The 25,158-nt window shown below is 44.1% G+C and overlaps 2 protein-coding genes across 2 annotated transcripts in view; one reads left to right on the forward strand and one right to left on the reverse strand.

Annotated features, from left to right (window-relative positions):
• Window positions 1-2,040: 2,040 nt before the first annotated feature.
• Window positions 2,041-11,951, forward strand: LOC104829373 (poly(U)-specific endoribonuclease-like). The gene is made up of 7 exons (XM_010563576.1): window positions 2,041-2,051; window positions 6,782-6,881; window positions 8,816-8,927; window positions 10,145-10,266; window positions 10,352-10,464; window positions 11,090-11,243; window positions 11,650-11,951. Exons 1-7 carry the CDS (start codon window positions 2,041-2,043, stop codon window positions 11,905-11,907), a joined length of 870 nt encoding a protein of 289 aa, XP_010561878.1. The 3' UTR covers window positions 11,908-11,951.
• A 541-nt stretch (window positions 11,952-12,492) lies between these two features.
• The window catches only part of LOC104829374 (lactosylceramide 4-alpha-galactosyltransferase-like), a 29,142-nt gene continuing 16,476 nt past the window's right edge, over window positions 12,493-25,158 (reverse strand). The window contains exons 2-4 of the mRNA XM_010563577.1: window positions 19,944-20,164; window positions 17,043-17,153; window positions 12,493-14,690 (exon numbers count right to left, since the gene is read on the reverse strand). Of these exons, the coding sequence (XP_010561879.1) occupies window positions 13,554-14,636 (1,083 nt within the window). The 5' untranslated portion in view covers window positions 14,637-14,690; window positions 17,043-17,153; window positions 19,944-20,164 and the 3' untranslated portion in view covers window positions 12,493-13,553. The remainder of the gene's footprint in view (window positions 14,691-17,042; window positions 17,154-19,943; window positions 20,165-25,158) is intronic.

The following is a 25,158-nucleotide window of genomic DNA, read 5'->3' on the forward strand; positions in this document are numbered from 1 at the left end:
TCCTTGACCTTGGCAGAGGTCAGCATCTGATGCTTAAGGTGGCAGTTTTGTTAGGCAGAGCATCTTCCACAAGTCTGTTGCTCCATTCCTTTGGAAGTGCTGTTCGCATGTGAGTGACACAGCGCCAAATGCTGTCCCCATTCTCTTGTGCCAGAAAAGAGGAACAGAGAGCAGGGGGAGCCTGACCTCAGCTCCTGTGCAGCAAATGTACACTGCCCTGTGCAATGGGTTTGACAAAGCATTGCCTGATCTCCTCAGTAGAGAAAGCCAACCCACGGTGTTAGCAAGGCTGCTCTCTGGACACTCAGGTTTTCTCACTGCCTGCATTAGACCTGGGAACGACCCAGATTCTGCGCGGATCTCATTTGCCTTTGATCAGCGCTTCAGTTCTGTTGGCAAACACACCCTTTTATACTCTTTGGGATCCTTAAGTTTTTCTTAGCTCAACATCTAAATCATAGGACAGAAGTTTTACAACAGATTTAAGTACACGTTTGGTTATGAAATTGCTAGCGATGCTACTGATCAGACCTGTAATTTTATCAAAGATTAACTTAAATCCACTGATTCCAGTGATGATGCTTGTAAATGGAAATTCCCTAGGCTCCCATCTGGGCTCTCTTTGCTAATGTGAATAAAGGAGTTGCAACTTCCTTATAGACAGAATATGCCCGATGGCTTTTGTATTGTAAATGAAAGCCTAGAAAAAGATTTCCTGCATTCAGCTGGTAAACACAGGCGCTCTATTTTTTTGTCATTTACCTTGCTTACCCAGAACTACAATCAACACTTACAAAAAATGGTAAAGAAAATTTCTGCTAAAATTAAGGATATTCAGTTTTCAGATACATTAATTTCCCTTACCAGTGTCAGAAGGAAGCTTCACTTTTAAGTGTTTTAAGTGAGCTAGCTGCATGCCTTGCTCCCTATGCAATTCCGCGTGTCGGACATCTTTATTACCAGGAGCTTTGTTTGGCTCTAATGCGATTCTGTGAAGGGATACATGGACCAGATGTGCAGAACCATTTGTATAACTGGTAGCCTAACATCAAACCATTTTGGCTTCTGTATATACAGATACACAGCTTAAACCTAAAGCTATGTTTTTCAGGAATTAATTATTATGAAGAAGAAAATTTTAAAAGTATCAATCAAACAAAAATAAGCTTTAAACCATCTGAATGTTAATTTAGCCACATAATGAATGCATGCTTCCCAGTGCAGGCACTGGAGTGGGTACCTGCACTTACCAGCATCTGCCACCACTTGCTTCCAGGCGTGTGCAAAGTGCTGCCTTTGTAAAACATTTCCTGATTATAATGCCTCCTAATATTTACAAAGTTGCAACTAGCAATTTCAGCTGTAAATAGAGAAGCATATGTTGGGGGTTTTTTTCTTCCCCACCTATAATTTTTTTGATCTCTGATTTATTATTATCTTCCCTTCTATTGTCAAATAATAACTGTATATAGAACAGCAAGCCTAGAATGCCCCGTCCATCTCAGTCGAGGCTTTCAGACTTCAAGTGCTTGTATCTGGGCCCAAAATTCACATCAAGATCTAAAATCTGTTAACAAATAATCCAGCATAACTCCAGACGCAATGCCGTGACTCATGTCTGAAGTTTGTGCAAGGATCTCAGGATTGCATCCGAAAACCCAGGTGGGAGAAGGCGGCGGTCGCCGTGTGCATCTCTGCTGTCACCTTCTGTATTCCCTGCCAGACTGGTTATCTGCGGCGATAAGGCGAAGCAGGAGCCCGGTAAAGGTGCCTCCGAGTTCCTGGTCTGAGCGTGCCGGTGCTGAGAGGCGTGAGACGTAGCACTGTCCTCCACTCAGCGTCTTCTGGTGGGGTTGGCCACCTCCTGCCTCGCCCTTGCCTTCCCTGCGCTGCCCGTCAGTCGGAGTGACGGTCCTCCGCGGACAAGCGGAGTGTAGGAGGGACACAGCTCTCTGCCTTGGACTACCAGCAGGATTTCTGAGCTTCAGGTTGCCTTATCCCTGGTCAGTGTACTTGCTAAGAGAAAAACTTCTTCCTGGCATGGCTAATGGGTAAGAGAAAATCATACTAATTCTTCTCTAACACACAGGGCAGTGGGGAGGGGATACATTCGCCTGGGAGAAGTGTGTGAAAGGCAGCACTGCAACAACCCTGCTTCCTGTTTCTATTCCGTTTTACTAACCTCAGCCTCAAAAGTTGGTGAGATAACTGAATCGTAAGCTGTTTTAGCTAAAATAGACGATGCTAAGATCGATTTTGCTTAAACATAGCTGATAATGTAGAATCAGTTCTCCAAACCACCACCTGCCTGCTAAGGACCTTGACAGAGTGTTTGCCGAGTAATTGCCCACTCTTAATGTTTGTCCCTTGACAATGCATTTTTCTTTCCACCTACAAAACCTGTCTTATTTATCCTTTGGTATTTCAAATACCAGCTTTAAACTAAGAAAAACATCACTGGGCTCAAGCAAAAGACATACACACTGACATAAGAGGAATATCATGAGAATTGCTTGTATCTTCTATTAACCATATAAGCTGATCCATGTATTTCACAACATTTGAACCGATTTTTTTAAATGATTGGAAACTTCTTGTGAACGGCTGCTCATCAGTCAGGCTTTCCAAATGCTTTTCTTCTCTATGCCAAGATTAAAGGCTTTTTAAAATTGGATGTTGTTCAAAGGATCTCTGAAGGTAAATTTACTTTAGAGAAGATGTTCAATTAAACCTTCTTTGCAGGGCTTCATGTGACCCATTTGCAATACATGTTTTTCTTGCTTTGACACTGTTGACTTGCTCACATGATTCACCACTGACCCTTTAATTCTCTTCATGTCTCGAGTCATTTCTGGTTTATAGCAATAAAAGACTTCTTCTTGGGGCATTGTTTTGGATAGAATGAAGGTTTCATACAAGAAAATCACTTGGAAAAAAGAGGTACACCATGTGAATGTTTCACTTGAAAGCTACAATAAAATGGAGATGTTAGATTCTTTTGCTCTAGCCACACTGCTGGTGCATTAGTTACTATTGCAAAGAGCCTCCCCATAAAAGTTCTCAGCTCTTGCAAGTGCAGACTAAGTGTTCTTGTTATTGGGGTGGTGCACATCCAAGCAAGACTCCAACTGGCCAAAATCCAACTGGCCAGGCTTCTTGCACAGAAATATTCTTTGTGAAAGCACAAATCTAATAACTGAGAGATTTCACCATAGGGAGGGGATTGAAAATTAATGATAAAAATCTCTGTCTTGAGTCATACATGCAATCGTATTGAAAACCAGAGAGTAAATACACAATACTGTGTTTCAGGAAAACCTTAGCTAAACGCTGTGTGTCACAGATTTGCATGAAGGTATTGGGCTGCTTCTCTTTGAAGTCGTCTCACCTCATATGTGTAAGCTAAGTTTATGGACCTTTTTTAAAGAAATACTGTCCATAGAGAGTTTTTACAAGATGACTATGTAAGTTGCTAAACAAGTTCTTTGCTTCGGCAGGGATATATTTTTCTTTATGCCAATCTTCAGTTACAAAGTACACAGGTGCTCTGCTCTGTTTGAAAACTAAAGGGACAACAAAAAGGAGAGCTAAAGTCCATGATTATATTGTGGTAGCACCCAGCAAAGAAGAAGGAGAGAAAAGACTTTTATTTTATAAAATTAAGTGACTTCAGAGCTTTGGAACATATTTTCTGAATGCAGGAATACATTTAGTAGAAGTGTATTTATTAAATAAATATGAGGATTGAAGTCTGTAGGTACGCTCTTGCTGTAACCCTCTCTGCAGTAGACACCTTGAGCTTGCCTCCATGAGCTCATGCAATATTCCATAACATTTCTAGAAAAGGAAAGATCAAACAGAGCCCTACAGTGCTCTATAAACACAGGACAAATCTGCCAAGAGCAGATCAAGAACAAGCAGTAGGTATTGAAGGAATGACAGATTTCCTGTATAGGTGACTTACCAAAATGCATACATACTAAAATATATGTATATAAAATACTATATATATATATGGAACAAAATATTAAAAAAAAAAAACAAAACAACCTGACATCCCCCCTAATATTTCACATACCTTGGATGTTCAACAGACAGCAGACTCATATCTGCCACTGGTAGTTACTTCCAAAGTAAAAACTCTATTAAACATATGGTGGTACTCAAACAGATGGGATAAACTGATGCAGAGGAGTAGACATCAGGAGGGTCCAGAACCCAGGAGAAAAGTGATCCAATAAAATTAGGTCAGTCCAAGGTAACATGAATGCAGACATGAAGTTTGAAAAACATCTCCAGTACTGCTCTGTGAACTTGCCGATCCAGTTCTTGGGACTTCAGCTGAGCTGGTGAGATGAACCATTTTCTGTTTAGTGTTGTTTGTAAGCCCTTTTGAGAAGGAATTGCTCTTCTTAAGAGACTGGGAAGAATGTGGAGGTGCTGCTGAAAATAAATAAAAATGCCGCTGTTGGTGGCTTCTGTGATATGGCATGAGCATAACTCCCTGTGAAGTAGAGCAGATTCCTCGTTTGGGCTGCACAGCCCGTATTGGTAATGGGATGTCACAAGCCACACTTCTGCTGTATAAGCAGAGCCCAGGGTTTGGGCAAGGGCTGAATATAGCTCCTCTGTGACAGCCTCCTTCTGCTCCACTGCAAGATCCATGCAAGTACTTGTTCCAAGCAAAAATTTTCCTTCATTTTTGTGTTTAACCCTAGCAACAAACATATCCTTTGGCTCACACGTACTAGAATTTTTAGTCCTTTTCCTTCTTTCGGGTATTGACACCTATTAAAGCCCAGTTCCAAATTCAAGTGATCTTGTAGATTTCCCATAACAATGATCCCAAAGTATCACAGAGCAGAGCAAAACCCGACTGCCAGTGCCTCCAGTGTAGGTGAGGTACAGGATGGCTCGGATTCCCAGTTGCAGGCAGACTGAGGTGTGGCAGCCCCAGCAGTTACAGTTGTCTGCCCTGCCCTTCTGTAGGAGGTTGCTCTCCCCACTCTAATGCTGTGTAGAATATGAATACCTTATATGTTCTTTATGCTCCTCAGCTGCTGCAGCTTATCCTCTCATGCGTTAATGTAAAGTGGCTGCTTTGGGCTCTTAACTCAGGGATATGAATTCCTTTGGGCAACAGGCTGTCAAGGAGTTAAGCGCAGATTGCTTATGCTTTTCAGCATTTTAATCTTAAGGCTGTATGAGTTCCATCCCACAGTTACACAGACAACTCTGAAGAAAAAAAGGATTGCTCAATAAATGGGGGGGCAAAATCTCTGTTCTCCAGGCACAGCTTGCAACTTTCTGTTTCTTTCAATAGGGAGCTTAGACCAGCAGTTTCGGAGCCAGCTGGAAAGTGCAGTCCAGGACAGGAGCAGGCACATAAAATCTTGCTGTATTGCTTCTAGACTATTCTCCCACTATTTGATTAATGCCCTCTTTTCTGCTATGACTTCTGTTCCCTCCCTGCCAACAATGAGGCAGGTGCCTGCCTGGCTCACTTTTTGCTCTTCCTGGCTCTCAAGCTGCCTCACATCAAGGCTGCCACGTCAGAAGACTGTAACCTTATCACAATATTTGTTTGCTCTTTCTGCTAGAGAGCATGGGATTTGCCACTGGCAGGAGACTGCGGCAAGCAGCTCCATCCTGGCCAGAATAGAAGGAGAAGACGTAACAGTAATCAGTTAGGAGGTCTAGAGTTGGGCTTGAAGGTGCCTTGGTTCAGTCTGGGAGAACCAGTTGGTAAATCATGGCAAGTCACGCAAACGGCTATCTGAAAGAAATGCCCATTGTTGACAAATTTATGCACTTTTCTTCTTTTGTTGAGAACATATGCTTTGGAGCAGAAATTCAAAATTATCAAGTGGTTCTTCTCTGGACTGCAATGCATGTGCTGGTTTCTAACCGATTAATTCAACTGTCAGTCATTTAAAGATTAATCCACTTCTTTTTTTTCTCCACTCTGTTCTTTGTCTTGATCTTATGTGTTAGTGTGGACATAATGCCCTTGAAACTGGAGATACCTTCGGGTGGTTCATCACAGTAAAAACGCTTCCTAAACCTTGTTGATGGACAGATAGACAGACTTCTGAAAGCTATACATTATTATGTGGGACAAAATTCCATTAAAATGAGGAAAGGACCAGCCTGGGCAGGTTTGTATGTGCATCAGAGATCAGTGCATGACAGAATTTTATTGTATGCAGACCCTATGTTTAGAGTTTTAGTCACCCTCTAATTTTATGCTAGGATAAGCACACATATGGGCTAAGGAAAGCATCTCTAGTGTGGAGTCTTGCACGAAAAAAGGTAGGAAGAGTATATGTAAGACTGCTGCTAGAAAAGCTTCAAAGAGAGAATTCTTTGCTTCCTGTTCTGTTGTGTAGTGTTGCTGCAGGCTGATAATAAGCTCCTGCTTGCCTCTGGTTTGTACATAGAATCCTCCTGAATGAACCACCACCATCTTCGGTTTTATTTCAGTGCATGGAAAACCGCAGGAAGGCTTATTAACAAGAACTTTGTTAAAGTATACTCTAAAATAACCTTAGGGAAGGCTCAAGTTTCCTTACAGGCTACCTGCATTCTTCACATACGAATATGAACTGTAAGCTCTGTGGTTTTTCAAGCAGAACTGACAGGAAGGTGTGGGGAGAAGGCAAAGCTCTCCTGATGACAAGCTGGTATCCAGAACATAGGGTGACAGAAGACTCTAGAAGTGATTTGCAGAAATAACAGCATGTGTCTTTTTTAACGTGTATTTCTCCGCATTTCGTGACAGGAAGGCCTTAAATCATGAACTTTCTAAACTTTTCAATGAGATGTGGGATGTGGATGTTAACCGCCTTATGCCTGGGAAAGACTACACAATTGATTTGCAGGTAACCAATTGCTAAGTCACATGAGGGTTAAGGGCAGTACGGCACTGCAGGAAGAGGTGTCTGCAAAACTGCCTTTTGCTGAAAGAGTTGCCCGTGCTTCGTCATTTCCACTAATTGCATGGGCAGGACTTCCTAATGACAAAGAATCACTTAGGAGAGGGAGCAGTACAGAGAACACATTAACGGCCCACACTACCTGGACGTTGGTTACAAGTGGAGTCTCTCAGGTGTCCGTCTTGGGTCCTGTAACATTTAATATCTTTATCAGGGGTTTGGAGGAGGAGGTGGAGTGCAACCTTTCCACTTTTGCAGATGACAGCAAACTGTGGCAATGAAGTTGGTACACTCAAACACAGGGCTTCTCTTCAGCTGGACCTAGGCAGGCTGGAGGAATAGGCTAAGGAAGGAACATCATGAAATTCAACAAGGGCAAATGCAACCAGAACAGGATGCCCAGAGAAGCTGTGAAATCCCCATCTCTGGAGGTTTTCAAGACCCAATAAGATGACACCCTGAGCAATACGGTCTGAATTCAGTGTTGACCATACTCCGAGCAGGACTAGAGATGTCCTGAGGTCCCTTCCACCCTGGATGTTTCTGTGTGTGTATGACTGCTTGTGGGTATGGTCCGGGTGACTTGCAGTGAGGGAGAAGGGGAGACAGGTCCCAAGTCATTCTTGGGGCAATAAGGGAGGAATTTGAGGAATTCCTGGGTCCCCCCTGGAGAGTGTGGTGTAGCACAGAGGTGTAAGTGAGGAGGGTTTCAGGGTTGTTGCTACCAGTCCCAGGGAACTGTGAGGGAGGAGTGGGTATCAGATTTGATGAGCAGCCATTTCACTCCTTGCCAGCTCAGTGGAGTGCAAACGTGACCATGTGTTTTGGCCACAAATTGCAGCAGGTCACTGAATATTCAGTATCCAATTTTGTACTCACACAAGTGCTCGAACACTTTATTCCAACGCTGCTTCATATTATAAGATATATTTTTCTGTTGCAGATAAACTTGAAAAAGGGGTACCTACCTCAGGCCAAAATGTGTGTGGGGAAAACTTCTCCCATATGGTTTCTCCATTTCTCAGAGCAAGGCTCTAGTTATCCCTTGCCCATGTTAACAAACTGCTACTCATCTTTTCTCCTCTTTCCTTGAGAATGCCCTTTTTGGAACAGAAATTTGAAAATTGTCAGGAAAGCCTCCTTTCTATTTTAGATGTGCTTATTGGTAACATTGATAAAAATGCCCTTAAATATGGCCAACCAATATGGTCTTTGAAAACTTCAGAGCACCACGATGCACCAGTCCAAAGCTGGTGGAGGTGCACAGAACTATCTTGGCATCTCCCTGGCCTTGGGGCGATGGCTGGGGCTGCGGTCACAAAGTCAGAAAACAAAGGCTGAGACTGAGGGAGCCTACTCAGGAGTTGGGTTGTTTAAGCATTATTACAGAGGAGAGGAGAATTAGACTGGCTAGCTTGGGGAGTAGGGACTCAGGACAGAAACAACCCCTCTGCTGCACTGCACGGCCTCATAAACTGTATGCAGTGGGTCTGTTGAGTTATAAATGAGCAGAGAAGGAAGGTGCCCAAATCTCCTTTTATTTATTTGTGGTGGGAGGAAGCCTTGGCTCTACATTACTTCTCTTTAGCATTTGTGATGTATATAGCATAGTAGCACAGCTGGTTACTGATCAGAACTGAGCTATCACATGGGTCATCACAATCATCTCTGAAAATGAGTCAATGGAGAAATTTCAGGCTCTTACAGTGTCAGAGATTATGTCTTTCCTGTAACATGTTCTCTTGTTTCATAGGAAGATCATTCCTAACAAAGAATCCTGATGGCATTATGGGTTTTGTTTTGATTATTATAAAGGCAGGCACTGTCTCCTCTAAGGACATCTTACTTCTTTCATTGTTTTTCTCTGGTGTTTCTCCTAGGGAAAAGCAGGTGCCGCACAGCAAGGTGACAGTGCTGTCCAGGACAGCGCAGCCAGACATCTGTTTCACAACGTAAATGAAGAACGCTTGAAGAGCATAAAAACTTTTGCAAGTGAGACCCATTCTTTTGTTAATCGTGGAAATGACGTGAAGTATCTGTGTTGGGTTTTATGTGTTTGCCTAAAATATAACATCATACATAATTTGGATGGTGGTGAGGATCATCAGGCCGCGTGTCATTTGAAGGTAGTTTCCACAGCATTTGCACGGAGATTACCCATACCCTCAGCCTCCAGAAGAACATCCTTTTGTGCCTTAGCCAAAATCTGAATTTCTCTGTGGTTCTTCCACTACAAAGTGAAATGGATGAGGCTCCTGTCATTGCTTTGATGTTATTCTATGTATTGAAAAAGACGCCAAAGTCATCTTTCCTTCTTTGCTCACAGCTTCTAGCCCTTTCAGATAGCACTAGGTCCACAGCTACTTCTTGCATTTCTGTTGGGAGCTATACTTCAAGCATGTGTATGAATGTATGTTTCCTTCCCTGATTTTTCTTTTCCCCAGATAGAGTTACATCAAGCTGATCAAACAGCCAGCATAATGGGGAGCACTACTTTCCTCTGTTCCCCCCAGTCCTCTCTGAGCCGCGCAATCCTGTGTCTGGCGAGGGCAGCTCTGGTACTCGCCGAACCCCACGCCGAGACCCCTCAGCTCACTAACCTGGCAGGAAGTTACTTTGGTTTTTGACCTCAAGTATTTTTCTGTCAATCTGGTGTGCTGAATCAGCCCTCAAGAGTCCACTGAGTGCCAGAGCACGAGTAGATGAAGTGACGGGAGGAGGCAGGTGGCAAAAGGGGTGCAAAGGAGAAAATGAACCCATCCACTCAGTGGCTATGCACTCAAGCCATCTCATGTAGGTTTATGCTGCACTATTCCTCTACTGAAGTAATGCCCACAAAGCCTTCTGCCAGCACAGATCAAGTTCATAAGCATCTGTCTGTAATTTTGGTGGTCAGATATGATTTGTTTTGGTAGAAGGTCATTATTGCTTCAGCACTTGGTTCTGTAAGGAAGCTTAGTAGCGGGCTTTTTATCTTAAAAAGAAGTACAGCAGTGGTCTGGCCTTGAGTCACCTCTAGACCTACACCCAACAGTGCACCTGAGAATGAAATTTGACATATAAAGGAATGGCTTTCTCTAAGGGCTGTCAAGGCATGTCATATGGCATCTTTTTATGATGGCACTCTCTAATGTCTGGATCACAGGTATGATTAGGCATATGGCTTGTTCATCAGGATGAGCATACTGCAAGTTTCTCTTTTTCTGCAGCCTTTATTTCCTTATTGGACAACTATGAGGCATCAACCGGTGTAGCAGAAGTAGTGACTCCAGAAGAAACAGCTGAAAACAATTGTTTTCTTGATGCTATCTTAGCAACAGAAGTCATGAAAGTGAGTAACACAGATCTTTTTTAGTTGCTGAAAATGCTGAATTAAAAAGTAAACTGTGTATACATCTTGGTTTTCTATCCTTCAGCTAGCTCATGAATATCTGCTTAAAAAAAAACTAGCAAAGCCAAACCTTGCCGATTTCAAATATCAGCTCTATGACATCTGGTTCCAGCTCTATGCCAGGAAAGAAGGAGACAGGTATGTTTGATGAATATGGCCCCTGATAATCTCTACACTATTGTGACTTTGGTAAGTATAAGTCCAAGTGCCATCTGTTACACACAGAACTGGAAGACAGCCTCTGAATATGGCCTAAATCAGGTGTTCATTGCTTCCACACAGATTGTGTTTAAAGGCTTACTGATCAGATACTAACAGTATTGACCCTTGGGCTACACCACTGGTGAATTGCCTCCAGCTGCACTTTGTGTCCCTAATCACAAGCCTTCAACCGCAGACATTCATCCACTTTTCAGCCCACCACATCATCCACTTTTCTAATCTGTGCTTCATCAGTTTGTCTATGAGTCTGTTATGGGAGACAGTGTCAGAAGCCTTGCTAAAATCTGGATAAGCAGCAGTGAAGCCTCTGTGGCATTTACTAGCAACCTTCATCATCAGTTACAAATTTAGACTTCATGGCTAGATTTCACTGCGAATTTTGTGCAAAGTAAGAAAGAAAACCCAACAAATCCAGACAAATAAAAAAACTGCTCACAAATCAACCTAAGCAAGCTTGTGCGTCTTCTTGCCTTTTACCTCTGCCAATTTGAACTATTTAAACACATAAAAGACCTATATATTATTCTTTCATTTATTACAGACCCGATTCTTGTGGTTTTGAACATGTTTTTGTTGGAGAAACAAGGCGTGGTAAACAGATCTTAGGTTTGCACAACTGGGTGCAGTTTTACCTTCAGGAAAAGCGCAACCAAATTGACTACAAGGGATATGTCACTCGGAAGAACAAAACCAGGGTAAGAACAAGCAGGTGCCTCTGCAAATAAGACAAATGTATACAGAGATAAAAGTTGTGGTTACAAATCAAGGCACAATGAGGTAATCATAGGCTCAGCTGTTTAGAGCCTAATTTGACCAGGTGTATGTAAGCAGAAAAAATACTAGCATGCCCTCAAGTCCAGCTTTTAGTTTTTCACAAACTATTTAAAAAAGATAGTGCTGGTGTTTATGGAATTGCAATAATTGAGGTAAATCATGTATGCTCCAGAGGACAGGGAAGAGGCTGTGCTCCAGCTATAGCACCCTGGCACAGCAAGGATGACTGAATCTTGCATTGCTCTCAAAAACCTGGAGTTGGAAATTGTATCTGTCTGGTCACAGCTGTGTTGGGAGATTATTCTGTTGTTTTGTTTATGCTTTCAGCCTGACAAAGATGACCAAGTTTTGAGCATCCAGTTCAGCTGGAAGGGCTCAGTCAAGCCAATTGGAAGCACCTTTATTGGTGTCAGCCCAGAGTTTGAATTTGCCCTTTACACCGTCATTTTCCTGCTGGCTGAAGAAAGAGTCACACGTGAAACAGTGAAGATAGAGGAATATGAGCTACAGGTGGTTGTTTGCCGTCATGGGCACCACATTGGAACAGCATATCCAGTACTCCTTGGCACCAGTAGCGAAGGCTAGTAGTTAGAGCGATCAGGCAAAATTTAAGGGTTTTTTTGGGGTGAGGGGATGGACACGGGACCGGTCGGCAGAGTAAGTTGATGTGTTGTTTTACACAGCTCAGTCTGAGTAAAAATTGATGACTCACTCGCTTTTGGTCTGCAATGGAGTGTTTAATCAACAGTGTGCCATGGCTCAGCATCTGACAAACCTTGAAACGTGCTGCTGCTCATATTAAAGGCTGGATCAAACTTACATCAGCCTTCCTTCGTGCATGACAACACTGTACTTTTCAGCAGATAATGGAATTTAGGAAAAGGCCATATGAAAATTGATACACATATTTCTCTTATTTGTTAGCTACTGCATATCTGAAAGAGCAATAACCACACATTGCTTACACTTTGCCTTCCAGACAGGAACGTTGATTTGGCACAAGCAGGACCACAGTACATTCTTTTTCTCTATTCCTCATTTCATAAGAGGTCAATTTCAAATGCATTTTTACAATTACAGTGCCCTGGACACAGAGGAAACATTCAGATGCGAGAACGGTCATCAGATCAACAGCAGGTCTATCACTGCATTGGCTTTGCCCAGGTTTGCAAGAAGTCACAGTCAGCTTTATCTCACCTAACTTTAAAAGTCTGTGGTATGGGCACCTGTGTTCCCATTACAGGCAGTGATGCCTGCAATCACTTATCTGCTTGTGTAATCTGCAGTAGGGTTAGATGAATGACCCCACATAATCCACTGACTAGATCCCCAGTGACAATAATAAGATGTCACTGGGGACACTGGTCCTAGTCCTGGACATGGTCACTGGTCCTTCTTCCACAATGTGTTCAGTACTCCAATGAAAGGAACATAATGCTCTTCCTTCTCATACCAATGCAGAAACGGGCAGATGCTGAGACCTTCTGAGAGTGTGACAAGGACTGGTTAGATACTCACATGCCACAAGAATTTCTTCAACAAAGCAAGGATCTTTACTCACACTGGTAAAAGAACAGCTTTTGTCTATTTGTTTTCCTGAAGAAGGCCAGAAAAGTCAGCCTATTGCTGCGGAATGTAAAACAGTAGAAAAGATCATTTGAAATAAAGTACCTTTGGAAACCAAGATAAACTTTACACTGAGCCATGCAGAGATTTGACATGTTTTCCACTTCTGAAAGCAATTTTCTTATACTCCCCATATACTTTACCAGCTGTAAGAATCTTTACCACCCAGGGAATTTGGTCCTAAGCTCCAGTAAGCTGTGTACTATAGTACCGGCTGGCATTTATTTACATACTTAGAAACATTACAGAGAGCAAGGCAAGGGTTCCTACAGCTGTTGAGACTACACGAGAGGCTTTTCAGGCCTGATACACAGGTGAAGCAATTGAGAGAACAGCAACAGGGGAGCAACTGATAGGCAGCGATGAACAAGTTCACCCTTCCCTGCAGCATCAAGGGCTACTGAAGAACAACAAGAGTCTGAACTCAGGTTCTGGTGTATATTTGAAGCATGTAGGGTCTGAGGCAGATATCAGAAATGGTACAAAATCACTGAGCTGTCACACAGAATACCTGCTTCATGGGCTAGAAACCAACTCTGGGGAAGGTGAAAGGCACTCAGTTTCCTTCAGGGTATGGAACTTCCCTGCAGCCAAGGGCCCACAGGTCACATTGCAGGCCTTGACTGCTCTTCGGAGTCCTTCTTCATCTTCGTATATGTGGCAGGGCAGAACTGAGAATACAGCTGAGCCAGGAAAGCCTGGGACGTTATATCTAGCTTTGTCCCATGGCTCAGTTTGTTCCATACGTGCACCGCGTAGGTGTTCTTAAGGAGCTCGTGAAGCTCTGAGGAGCCGATTGCTTTAAATAACTTCCTCCAGTCCTCCCAGGGAATAGGATAAAAGGCTTCTGTGGAAAGAACATTCATGCCTTTGCAGCTCATAGGATTCTGGATTTTACTGGTGGGGCACCACTTCTTGAAGACACGTGTTAGGAGCTCTGGGCCCTGGTGCGCCCAGATCCAGCCGTTGTAGTTATCCACAAAGTCCTGCATGCAAAGCTGCATGAACTCATGCTTGGGTTCAAAGGACAGAAAAGCTCCGTTCAGTACATCCTGAGACTGCATACCAAGCACATTGGTGAGGTTCTTTAAGTTCTTAAGCACAATGAAGTCTGTGTCCAGGTAGATGCCACCAAATTTCCACATGATGGTAATTCTGCAGGCGTCAGACAGGACGGGTAAGAAATAAGGCTCCCAGCGCTGCTGAGCCTGCAAGTACCAGTTTGCCAGAGGTGTGCCAGAGAAAAGCTCTGTCAAGTCCAGGGGCCGGACTTCCACGTTGGGGAAGCAGCTCAGCAATGAGAACGCCCAGTTGTTGGGTAACGAGGCGTTGCCATTTGCCAAACCTTTCATGAGCACCACGACCCTTGTCTCAGGGTGCGTCCGGGCCGCTGACTCCACGGAGCACATGAACAGGTAACTGGGGTTAGTTCGCTCCGAGGTCTCCACAAAAAACACATCCCTTGGGGAAGGAGGGGGCCCACTGACAGCGGGATGGGGAGGAGAAGGCACAGAGTGAGCACAGCGGATTTCAGCAGGCAAGCTGTAGAGCTGGCCCTCAGCATCCTCCCCAGTTCTCCAGTAGAACATCACAGAGGCAAAGAACACAAACGAAATTGTGAGGATAAACAGAGCCCCGAGCCTGTGGCTCAGCAGCACCGTGGTCAGCTTTGGCAGGCAGCTGGACATCCTGGGCAGTCTCGCTCCCGTCCGAGCCTGTTCTCCCAAGACAACCGTCGTGATCTGAAGGGGAGGAAAGAAGAAAAAGAAACTGACAGGCAAGGCAGCAGGCCACGAGCCTTGGGACAGTGCCCCAGCAGAGCAGAACTCTCCTTCCTTCACCTCAGGGCAGCATGCTTAAATTAGGCCTTTTGGTCACTGCTGAAACTGTCTCCTGGCTTCTCTGTATTGTCCCAGGGCCTTCAGATCCCTACATCAGAAACTACTGCCCATCTTCGGATCCCTCTTTCAAAACACAAAATAAGTACAGGTTTCTCCATTCTGCATATCACAAACCAAGACCTGATCCTCAGTTCTGTCCATGTATATTGTCCACGTAAGCTGTGCTTGCCACTTGGAAGGATATACAGCATTTGACACACAAATGGCATGCCTTCATAGTGGTGCACAACAAACTCTGGGAACAGCATTAGAGACCTTATCTATCATCTTCTAGAATTTGAGGTCACTCTGGATATGAGACATATATGCAAAAAACCCTAGGACAAGGAAATAGGAATGCTCCTTATGAATATTCCTGGACCTCTGTCTACAGACATTGTGTGGAACTGATGCCCTGATGATAGCTTTTTCTGATTATGAGAGGTTTTTCTCCTGATACACAACCTGTCCTTCCCCAAAACCAAACACAATACTAAAATCCCAGTGCCGTCATCAGTTCCTATTAAGAAGCCTCATCTCCCAGGCTGTTGAACCAGCAGTTGCTGCCTTTCAACATCAACCACTCACCCCTGCAGAGAGCCTGGCTCATTTTTCATGGCACTGTAGCATAGCGAAATGGAGGGACAGTGGGAAGGGAATTGATACAAGGCAGCTTTGGAGGCAGATGCAGATAATGAGGACAAGAACTGCCTAGGTAATGAGAGTTTCAAGGCTGCTTCCCAATCCTGCTCCCCTGCAAGTCCTCACTTCTACCTCCTCTGGTAGATGGTGCTGGCTAACCCAACTGTCACCAACTCAGGATGCAAAGGCCACGCTGGCTGTGACCTGCTCAAGCTCTGCCAGTAGAATCACCTGGTGATGGATATGCAATCCCCCCTCCACCCTACCCTTACTTCCTCTCTTCCTCCTGCAAAAGGGAGGGATGGAGAGGAAAAGATTATTAACAAAGCAGCAACAAAAAGAGAAGTCATTCTAGCTACATTCTCAGCATTAGCATCAGCATTTCTGCCCTTGCCTCCCCTTAAAGTGAAGGACAGCAGAATCAGCACCTCCTTGGCCCACCACTGGCACCCCAAAGGTCAATGCGCAAAAGCACATGAAGAAGCAGCGAGGAGGATTGTGGCATTTAGGATAAGAGGAAACGGCCTCAAGTTGTGCCAGGGCAGGTTTAGATTGGATATTAGGAAAAATTTATGCACTAAAAGGGTTGCAAAGCATTGGAACAGGCTGTCCAGGGAAGTGGTTGAGCCACCATCCTTGGAGGTATTTAAAAGACACGTAGATGTGGCACTTAGGGACATGGTTTAGTGGTGGATGTGATAGTGTCAGATTTATGGTTGGACCCAATGATTTTAAAGGTCTTTTCCAACCTAAATGATTCTATGATTCCTCCTGCCTCCCTCTGCTTCATCTCCAAATCCAAATCCCCATGCTCCAGAACAGAGAGCTTCAGGAAACAGCAAAAGCTTTAATCAAACAGCTGTAACCAAACAGACAGGGAACAGGACAGAGAACCCAGCTGGCACAATCCCATGTGTCATTCACCCCTGGTAACTGTGACTGGGTCACATACTAAACTCCCCATGTAGCCAGAAAATGACTTGTCAGCTGCACTGGGAGGTTTCCAAATGCAACAGCACAGAGCCACCGCTCTCCACTAGGCACTGGGGTTTGGGGGACAGAGGAGAGGCAGCCGAGATACAAATCATCAGCTCTGGATCCCCAGAACTTTTTCTTCTCCTGCAGAGAAATGCCAGCATGTGCTGTAAGTGTTACAGGCAGCAAAAAAACCCCACTCTGCTTTTTACGTACCCATTTTCCCCTCCCTCCATGCCACTGCTGGTTGAATCCTGAAAATCGTTTTTAGCTTGGTAAGCTGTAGAAGAGAAAGCAGGTACAGGCTTGAGGGGACAGAGCCTTTGCTGTAGAGAAGGCAGGAAAGCGCAGCTCTAATCTAACAGTGAGCAAGCTTCAAGGTTACATGCATATTTTTAGTAAGAGGAGGAACTTCTGCTACAATCGCACTTCTATATATTTAGAAATACATTTCTGCCTTTGTAGCGGATAAGAGGACAGTTTAGATGCTGCATTAGCCAGTCCGCTTATTTCACAAAACAAACACAGGAAATCTGGCGCTCTACCTTCCTCTGAAATTGCAAGTGCCATTGCACAGAAACTGCAAATACTACTCACCTGTCCCTGCTTTCAAGACACCACAGAGGTCACTGCTCAGCTGGACAAGATTTTCAAGAGGATAGTGTCTCTGAGAGCACCTATAACTCTATGGTCTGGCACTTCCTTTTTCTGAAAAGAAATTGTGAAAAATGGAGTCTGAACACATGGAGAAAACAAGCAGATCAAGGAGGATGTGACGACATACATTCAACTAACAGTGGCCGATATAAGGGTCATGCAGCTGTGCTGTGAAGAACCCATCTAATTAGAAATGAATCAGAAAAAAAAAAGAAAAACAAAAGAAGAAGGAAATTGAAACTCCATTATCACTACACATTAAGCTTTATACTGTGGCAGGAAACTGGTTGCTGTTTTGTTTTCTACTCCTTTGCTAAGCATTCCCAGTGCTCACACGGCTTGGGTGGCTGCCACGAGAACTGAGCTGAGAGTTTCATAGACCTGCCTCTTCCCACCCCAAGACTTCTGTTCTGAATGCTGCTTTGAACATACACTCTTTCAACCAATTAATTTACTCATTTGTTTGGGAGTACGCCCTCTTATGCCAGATACTTCATTGAATGACTTTGCCAAATTGAAGTGTCCCTCATTTTATGATAGAGTTCCCCCTTGTCCCTGTGCTTGATGGCAGCTGACCTTCCCTTACAGAAGACATGTTAACACGTTCATAAAATACCGCCTTTATCCATACAGCCACTAAGTTTAGGGTTTAGTGCAGTTTCTACTCAGTTGCCTACAACAAATGTCAGGCCTATTGCTCTGTAGTTTCCCCAGCCCCTCTCCCCTGCCCAAGTCCTTCCAAGTACCGCAGTACTACGGACAGACTCATAAGATGCCAACACTGGGGAAGCTCTTTGGAAAGCACCTGAAGCTATTCCCAGCCCTTTCATCCATGTTGCTCTCCAGGCCTCAGATCAGGGCCCATCTAGTCACAGAACCACAGAAGGGCTGGGGTTGGAAGGCACCTCTGGAGATCATTTGTCCAACTCCACTGCTCAAAGCAGAGTCATCAAGGAACATAATGCTTTTCCTTCCCATACCAATGCAGAAACGGGCAGATGCTGAGACCCTCCGAGAGTGTGACAAGGACTGGTTAGACACTCACATGCCACAAGAATTTCTTCAACACAGCAAGAAACGTGCTCATGCATATTTTCTGACAATACATGATTTGCAAAATACTGCATATAAGTTTCACAACCTTGCTTGCTAAATTTAAAAGCCTAGCTAAGCAGTGCATGCAAAGAAAACAAAACAAAACAAAAAACTCAGTCCAAACAAAAATTGTAAAACGTAGAGACACCTTACTGCATAAGGTAAAGGCTGACCGTTTAAATGACAGCAAGTTTCCCTTGTTCCAAGCACAAAAAGGATAAAATGTAGTACAAAGAGTACTCCGCTGTGCGAGGACTTCAACCAATCTGATGCTGCTGGACAAACACATGCTCACATCTACTCTTGGTGCCCCTAAGGGGTACCGGTGCACCCTGCACTGAGCAAAGGGGTTTCCTGACCTACGTGACTGTAAATGTGCTTCACTGATATTTGCCTTGGTAGCAAAACCACAGACAGCAAAAAATGGAAACAACCAAAACCGGATAATTCCATGATTGGGTGATGGTGCAACATTAATTGTACATGAAGGCAACTGACATGAAGCCAAACAAGCATCACCAGTTCCTGAAATCCTCTACTTTTCAAATTGTAACAGCAGATACTCAGAAGTACCTGAAACCTGGCAAATCATTCCTAATAGGAAAAAATGTACACTGTTGAGTGATATTGTTATAGAACATCATCAGATCTTCATGACAGTTCAAGTAGTGATAATAAATGGCAAGAAATAAGCTGTACAAATTCTTTAAGGGCATGCATTTAATGACATCAGAAGATGAAACGTTACTTTCTCAGTTTACACGGAAAGCAATTAGAATTGCTTTTACATAATTACATTAGAACTGTATAATTCTCAGATTATGACTTCTTCTCAAACCTCCAGGCCTACACCTTAGTATAACCACTACAAACAACTGTCTTAGCCAGAGGCAATCAGATGTTTACAGGAAAACTGTGGCTGTGTATATTGCGGATGTTGTTTGCAAAGTAGAATATAAACTAAGGATGCGAATAAGGACTTTCCTTTCTTTTGTTTTCCTTCTGTGATTTAATTGATACAGCTTATGCGTAGGCAATTAGCGGGTTTAGCTATGAAGCTAGACAGACCTGCAGATAAGCAGAAAATTATAGGAAAGAAGGTGCAAAGGGATCATCTAGCTATTAGCAAATACACGTGCTGAGCAAAAGGGGAGAAGAGGGAGAACAGAGAGCAATAGAAACAGAGGCACAGACTAAGGATTCTGTTTTGCCTAAAATGTTGCAAGAATAGAACTGCAAAAGAGAAGCCAAATGATCCCTGATACCCAGGCACTCACTGATCACCTGCCCAAAAGGACCGGGAAGGGTGATCACCTGGGTGCCTGTGACTTTGGTCGCCGGAGCTCATGCTTGCTGTTAAACACACTCTTTGCCTTGACAACCAGGCTGCGCTCTCCTAAGCTGGCCTCCTGTGGAGTGCAGGGAACCAACAAACCCAGCTCCTAGGCTGTGGAGAGGAGAGAAGCTGAACTGTTGAGCAAGCAGCGGCTGAGGCTGTAGAAAACAGGAATAAGAGTCAATTTAGAATTTGAATATTTGATCAATTCACAATACTCCCAAACAAGAGGACCCCTAGGAAAATGGGAATTGCGATTTGAGTGTTCCCACAGTGTAGAAAGAGGAACTACAATCACTAACAGCATTCAGCTGACATAACCCCAGGTAGAGGGAGAAACTTCTCCTTCCAGTCTCATGAGCTCTTTGAACCAGTCTTAAAAGGAAAATAACGAGTGCCTGTGAGCCTACCTGCACATACTGCACATCCCTAGGGCTGTTGGGAAGAAGACCCAAACCTAGTGGCCCTGTGTTCAGAGGAGATGAGGTGGATTCTCTGTCCTCAATGCCTTTCCACTGCCCTCCCTTTTTGTGCATTGTGTTGGCTTCTTGGTCCTCACATTTGCACAATCTCACCCAGCAGTGACAGAAAACACAAGGTGGCTCTCACACTCATCCCTGAAGAAGGGAACCTGTAAGAGAAACATAACCTACATCTACCTCTGTTATTAACTAAAACAGATCGAGAATGTAATTCTTTGATGTCCCTCAGAACATGCTTAAGTACAGATTTACAACAGAGACTGGTCAGAGATGTTTTTTTACCTTAAACCGAGCAAGATGCTTTGGATGGTCCCTTTCATACCCATTTTAAAGCAACAGCTATGCCCTCTCATGGCCAATTCCACTATCATTCCTGCAGTTCTATGCATTAAAAATAGCCTTCTGGGTTTAAGGCAGGCACTGCTGGGGAAGCACAGGAGAGAGTTGCAGCTTTTAGCATGGGACCCAGTGCTAGAGGCATCAAGACTGGGGCTGGGCTGGAGAATTTTGTACAGCTGAGATTGGCCAGAATGTGTCATGAACATCCAAATCTAGCTTCACAGGCTAAATGAAAGTACTCCGTGGTATACCTTCCCTTCTTTCTTTGTCTTACCATTGCTTGTCTTGTTGCATAATTTTAGTGCAACTTCAACTACCTTGTGCCATTAAACTATTCAAAAGCTACGTTTATGGTACATCAAGTAGAAACACAGCAAAACAGCCCTGATCAACCGTGGAAGAATTGATTGCACCAGTCCCAGTTGTCTTTAGAAGAATGAACCAAGTACTCTTGAGTTTAGTGATGTCCCTTCAAGTAAGCGTGTGGACATATGAACAGAAAAACAGTGGAGGGGATGTGTAAATTTGCTACAAATTCAATAACAAAAACAGAGAGGAAAAAGGTCCAGCAGAGTGCTGTTGCATACCCAGGTAGTTGCTAGGGGTCTTGAACAATATCACTGATCACAAGCAGCCTAGGAGTATTTTGGGGACCCACCAGAAAACAGCTGAAGATCTCCATTTTCTCCAGATTTACATTACCATCAAGAGTAGAAGAGGGAAGTTTAACAATACCAACATTCAGTGGGTCACTAATCGGTCTGTTAGGCATAGAAGAGCAGAGCGGTGCCAAGCACGGATGAATCCACCTGCTAATTCCCCCAGTATTTAGGGGAAATTAGTATTTAGCATTTTAGCAACAGTTTTAGAGCTCCTCCTTCTGACCCCAGAGAGAATAGCAGACCAAGCACGAGCGAATATTTGAGGCGAGATGAGAATATTGTCATTGTAATGGGTATATTAGACCAAGCCATAAGATATTGCAGCTATAGACAGAGGAGGCTTAAGGCACCTGCCTCTTAACTGCATCCTTTGTACTTAATCACAACTTCACCTTTCCAGAGTGAACCCTCCAATACCCAATTTCACTTACATATTTTTTAGAACCAAGTTTTCTCCAGAAAAAAAAGGAAAGAACAGTGAAAATACCCACTTGTAGTGGGTATGTAGTGCTGGATAGACACTCCATGGGGTAAGATGAATTAAAAGCAAGCCACAGCAAAGAGTCAGAGGATGATATCAGCAAGTTTCTGCAAAAAATAAACAGATTGTGGGGAGAAATGATATGGCAATTTTTATAGCTGTTGATTCCCAAATCACTGTGCAGAAAGCAGGCATAGATGTGATGGCATCTCGCTGAAGTTTGGCATCTCGCTGAAGTTATCCAGAAAAAATTATACAGACTGTCTGTTATTTGCAACACAGAGAACCAATGAGGTATGTAAGTAATGGCCACAAACAGAAAATCACATAGCCAGTCATGGCGACATCATTAAGCTTCAATTCAGCTTCATCCTCCCTAAATACAATAAGCAGTAGTCTAAGATTAGTGGAAAATGGTCAGTAATGCTATTACATTTAGACAGAATAGGGAATTTATTGAATGAATTAAGATAGAGCTGTAACAGGTTCCAAAAAACCAGGCATGTTCAATTTCAGTTAAGTGAGCTTGCTCAGTAGCTTCATCAATTGTAAAAAAAAACGCTAGCAGGAGCTGTTATTTTCTCAGACAGTAACCCTTTGACAGGATCAGCTTGCACCCAGTGATAGTGCTATTTGAGAACGGTGGCATATGACTTCATAACAGAGAAGCGTTCTTCTAACATTACCAGTGCTGTTAGCTACAGCCACAATGGAAGTTGCTCGCTGGGCAAGCTCAGAGATAGTGCAGCGGTGCTCCAGAACAGCGCATGCAAGCTCTAACCCCTGAGCCAACTGGGGAGCCCAGGACTGGGCACAGCACCCCAGACGCGTTTCACCAGCACTGAGCAGAGGGGAAGGATTGCTTCCCTTGACCCTGCAGGTAATGCGTGACATCACACAGCCCAGCAGGCTGCAGACCTTCTTTGCCAAAAGCGCACACTGCTGGCTCCCGGTCAGCTCCTTGCCCACACGTGCATGGAGTTATCCCTCACCAGTTGCATCTCTCTTTGTTGAACTTCATGAGATTCCTGTTGGCTCGTTTCTCCAGCTTGTTGAGGTCACTCTGAAAGGCAGCTCAACCACCTTGTGTATCAACCACTCCTCCCGGTTTTGCATCAGCCGCAAACTTGTCGAGGTTGCTTCCATCCCACCATCAAGGTCATTAATAAAGACATTAAACAGTACCGGCCCCAGCGCAGACCCTTGGAGTATACCACTAGTTACTGCTCTCCACCTGGACTTTGTGTCACTCATTACAATCCTTCAAGTCCAGAAGTTCAGCCAGTTTTCAGTCCACCTCACTGCATTTATGCAGTCCATGTTTCATCAGTACATCTACAAGGCTGTTATGGAGACTGTGTCAAAAGCCTTACTAAAGTTGCAATAAACAATATTCGATGCTCTTCCCCCGTCCACTGAGCTGGTCATTTCCTCATAGAAGGCTATCAGTTTGGCCAGGTATGATTTCCCCTTTGTAAACCCATGCCGGTTACTCCTAATCACCTTCTTGTCCTTAACACATTTGCAGATCACTTCCAGGAGGATTTGCTCCATCACCTTCCCAGTGTTCAAGGTTACACTGACTGGCCTATAGTTCCCTGGATTCTCTTCCTTGCATGTCTTGAAGATAAGCAAGATAGGAGTGACTTTTGCTTCCCTCCACTTCCCCCAATCTCTATAACCTTTCAAGCATGACAAAGAGAGGCCTCACAATGACATCAGCCAGCTCCCACAGTGCTCATGGATGCAGCCCATTGGCTCCCATTATCTGTCTGTTCATTCACTCCTGACGTGTGTTCCATGGACATGTGATGCACAAGAGACTGTGGCATGCATCCCCCACAAGGAAGGATTACAGTGTAGAGAAACATCCCCAAGTTCCTCGTACCTGTAGCCAGATGCAGAAATTAATTTTGGTTTGCTTCAAACTGACCTCTGAACTCCCTTTCAATCTCTCATCTCCTCCTGACCTTGCGCCTCTCTAGTGGGCTTCCTGTTCCTTCTGCAGTTGGAAAAAAAGAATAACAACATTGGTAGCTTTAATATCTTTTGGAAATTGTTTCTCAAACAATGTTTTCTATAGCCTTATGGTGTTTTCATATTTAACTTGCCAGACTTTATGCGCCTATGTAATTTTCCCCCTGGACTTAGATTCCACTATGTGAAGAGTACTTTCTTACTTCTCATACCTCTACCAACATAGTGCAGAGCCATGGCAGCTGCTATTTGGCTCCATCATTATACACAAATTTAAAGGTCAAGATCTCAGCTTGAGCTGTAATAGCAGGGTGCAGCTGAAATCACTTCCTCCTGTAGTTTTCTCTTTGGGACTGTGCCTATTCATCTGAGTTCCAGGCACGGTAGCAAAGAAGATACCAGAGAGACAACAACACAAACGCACGCAGGGAATGGTCACACATACTTGAGACAGTTGAAGCCGAAGTACACATGAAAGACCAGAGTGCCAGTGTTCGCAAATGGCATATCCAAACAGAGCATGTGGAGAGCTTTGTTTTTCCTCTTCTCTCCTACTGAGGACCAGCCAGCCCTAGGCAGACCTCAGCTCCCATCATATATAAGATTGAGGCAGGTAGCTGCACTGTCCGCCCTGCAGGAAGGGCTCTTAACTTACTTTGCACCACAGCCTTCCTGGACTACACATTTTGGGAGAAGAAACAGGGAGGAGCAGAACAGGGGAAAAAGAGCCCTACAGAGCATTACTACTTCCTGCGCATCCCAGATCCCCCCAACACAAGAGCTCCTGGCCTAGGAGAACTCGCAGCCAGTACAGAGAAAGTAATCATAATTCAGTCTCTTCCCAGGAGTCCGGATCCGGGGTTACCCTACTGATCCTTCCTTACTCCTCTTCTGTTGCACTGTCCAATTTTGCATCTCCAACCCCCACCCCAGCTTCTCTTCTTGATGTACTGCACACCTGTGTACCCGCTAACCTTCATGAGCTCAAGGACAAAGGAGACGGGGCAAGAAACAGTTAGTGCCTTCTCACCGCTTCCCATCATCTTGACTGCATACAAGCAACGAAGAAAGCAACTATTTTACATCTTAAGGGAAAACTGTTTCCCTGGCTCTTGACTCAAGGTGTCACAATAAAACTCCTCTGCACACCAGACTCCACCGTCCTTTCACAGCCTCTCAAATGCTCCCCTGGACTCCAGGGTCTTTACATCAGGCTCTGAAAGGCAGGTGGGAAAATGAATGCCTGCAGCACAAGCTTTCTACTTTTAGGTCTACACGAGCACAGACACTGTCACTACTAAGGGACGCTGTAGCCCATCACCCAGGGAAAAAGCAACACAATTTCTCATGGAGTTTCCTATTCCATAACATCCAGACCTTCAGAGTGAGACTAAAATGCCTTGCTTCAGATAGATTGCAGGTCATGAATGATCGGGTGATACCTGGTTGGATAAGGAATCAGTACCACACATTGTGCTTTCCTCTGTTTCCTCTGGTCAAGTCCCAAAATGGCATGTAGTCATGGTCCGCAGAGCCTTCTTTCCACATGTGCTTATGTTCAACTTGTCTCATGTTCATTCCACACTCCTAATTTTAGTGAGTCATTTCAGGACACAACTTTAAAATGCTTTTCTGCATAACTAACAGATTGCTCAGACCTACCACCAACGCCTTGCAGAACAAA

This window comes from Haliaeetus leucocephalus, unplaced genomic scaffold (assembly GCF_000737465.1).
Source record: "Haliaeetus leucocephalus isolate CR32 unplaced genomic scaffold, Haliaeetus_leucocephalus-4.0 Scaffold170, whole genome shotgun sequence".
NCBI classification, from domain to species: domain Eukaryota; kingdom Metazoa; phylum Chordata; class Aves; order Accipitriformes; family Accipitridae; genus Haliaeetus; species Haliaeetus leucocephalus.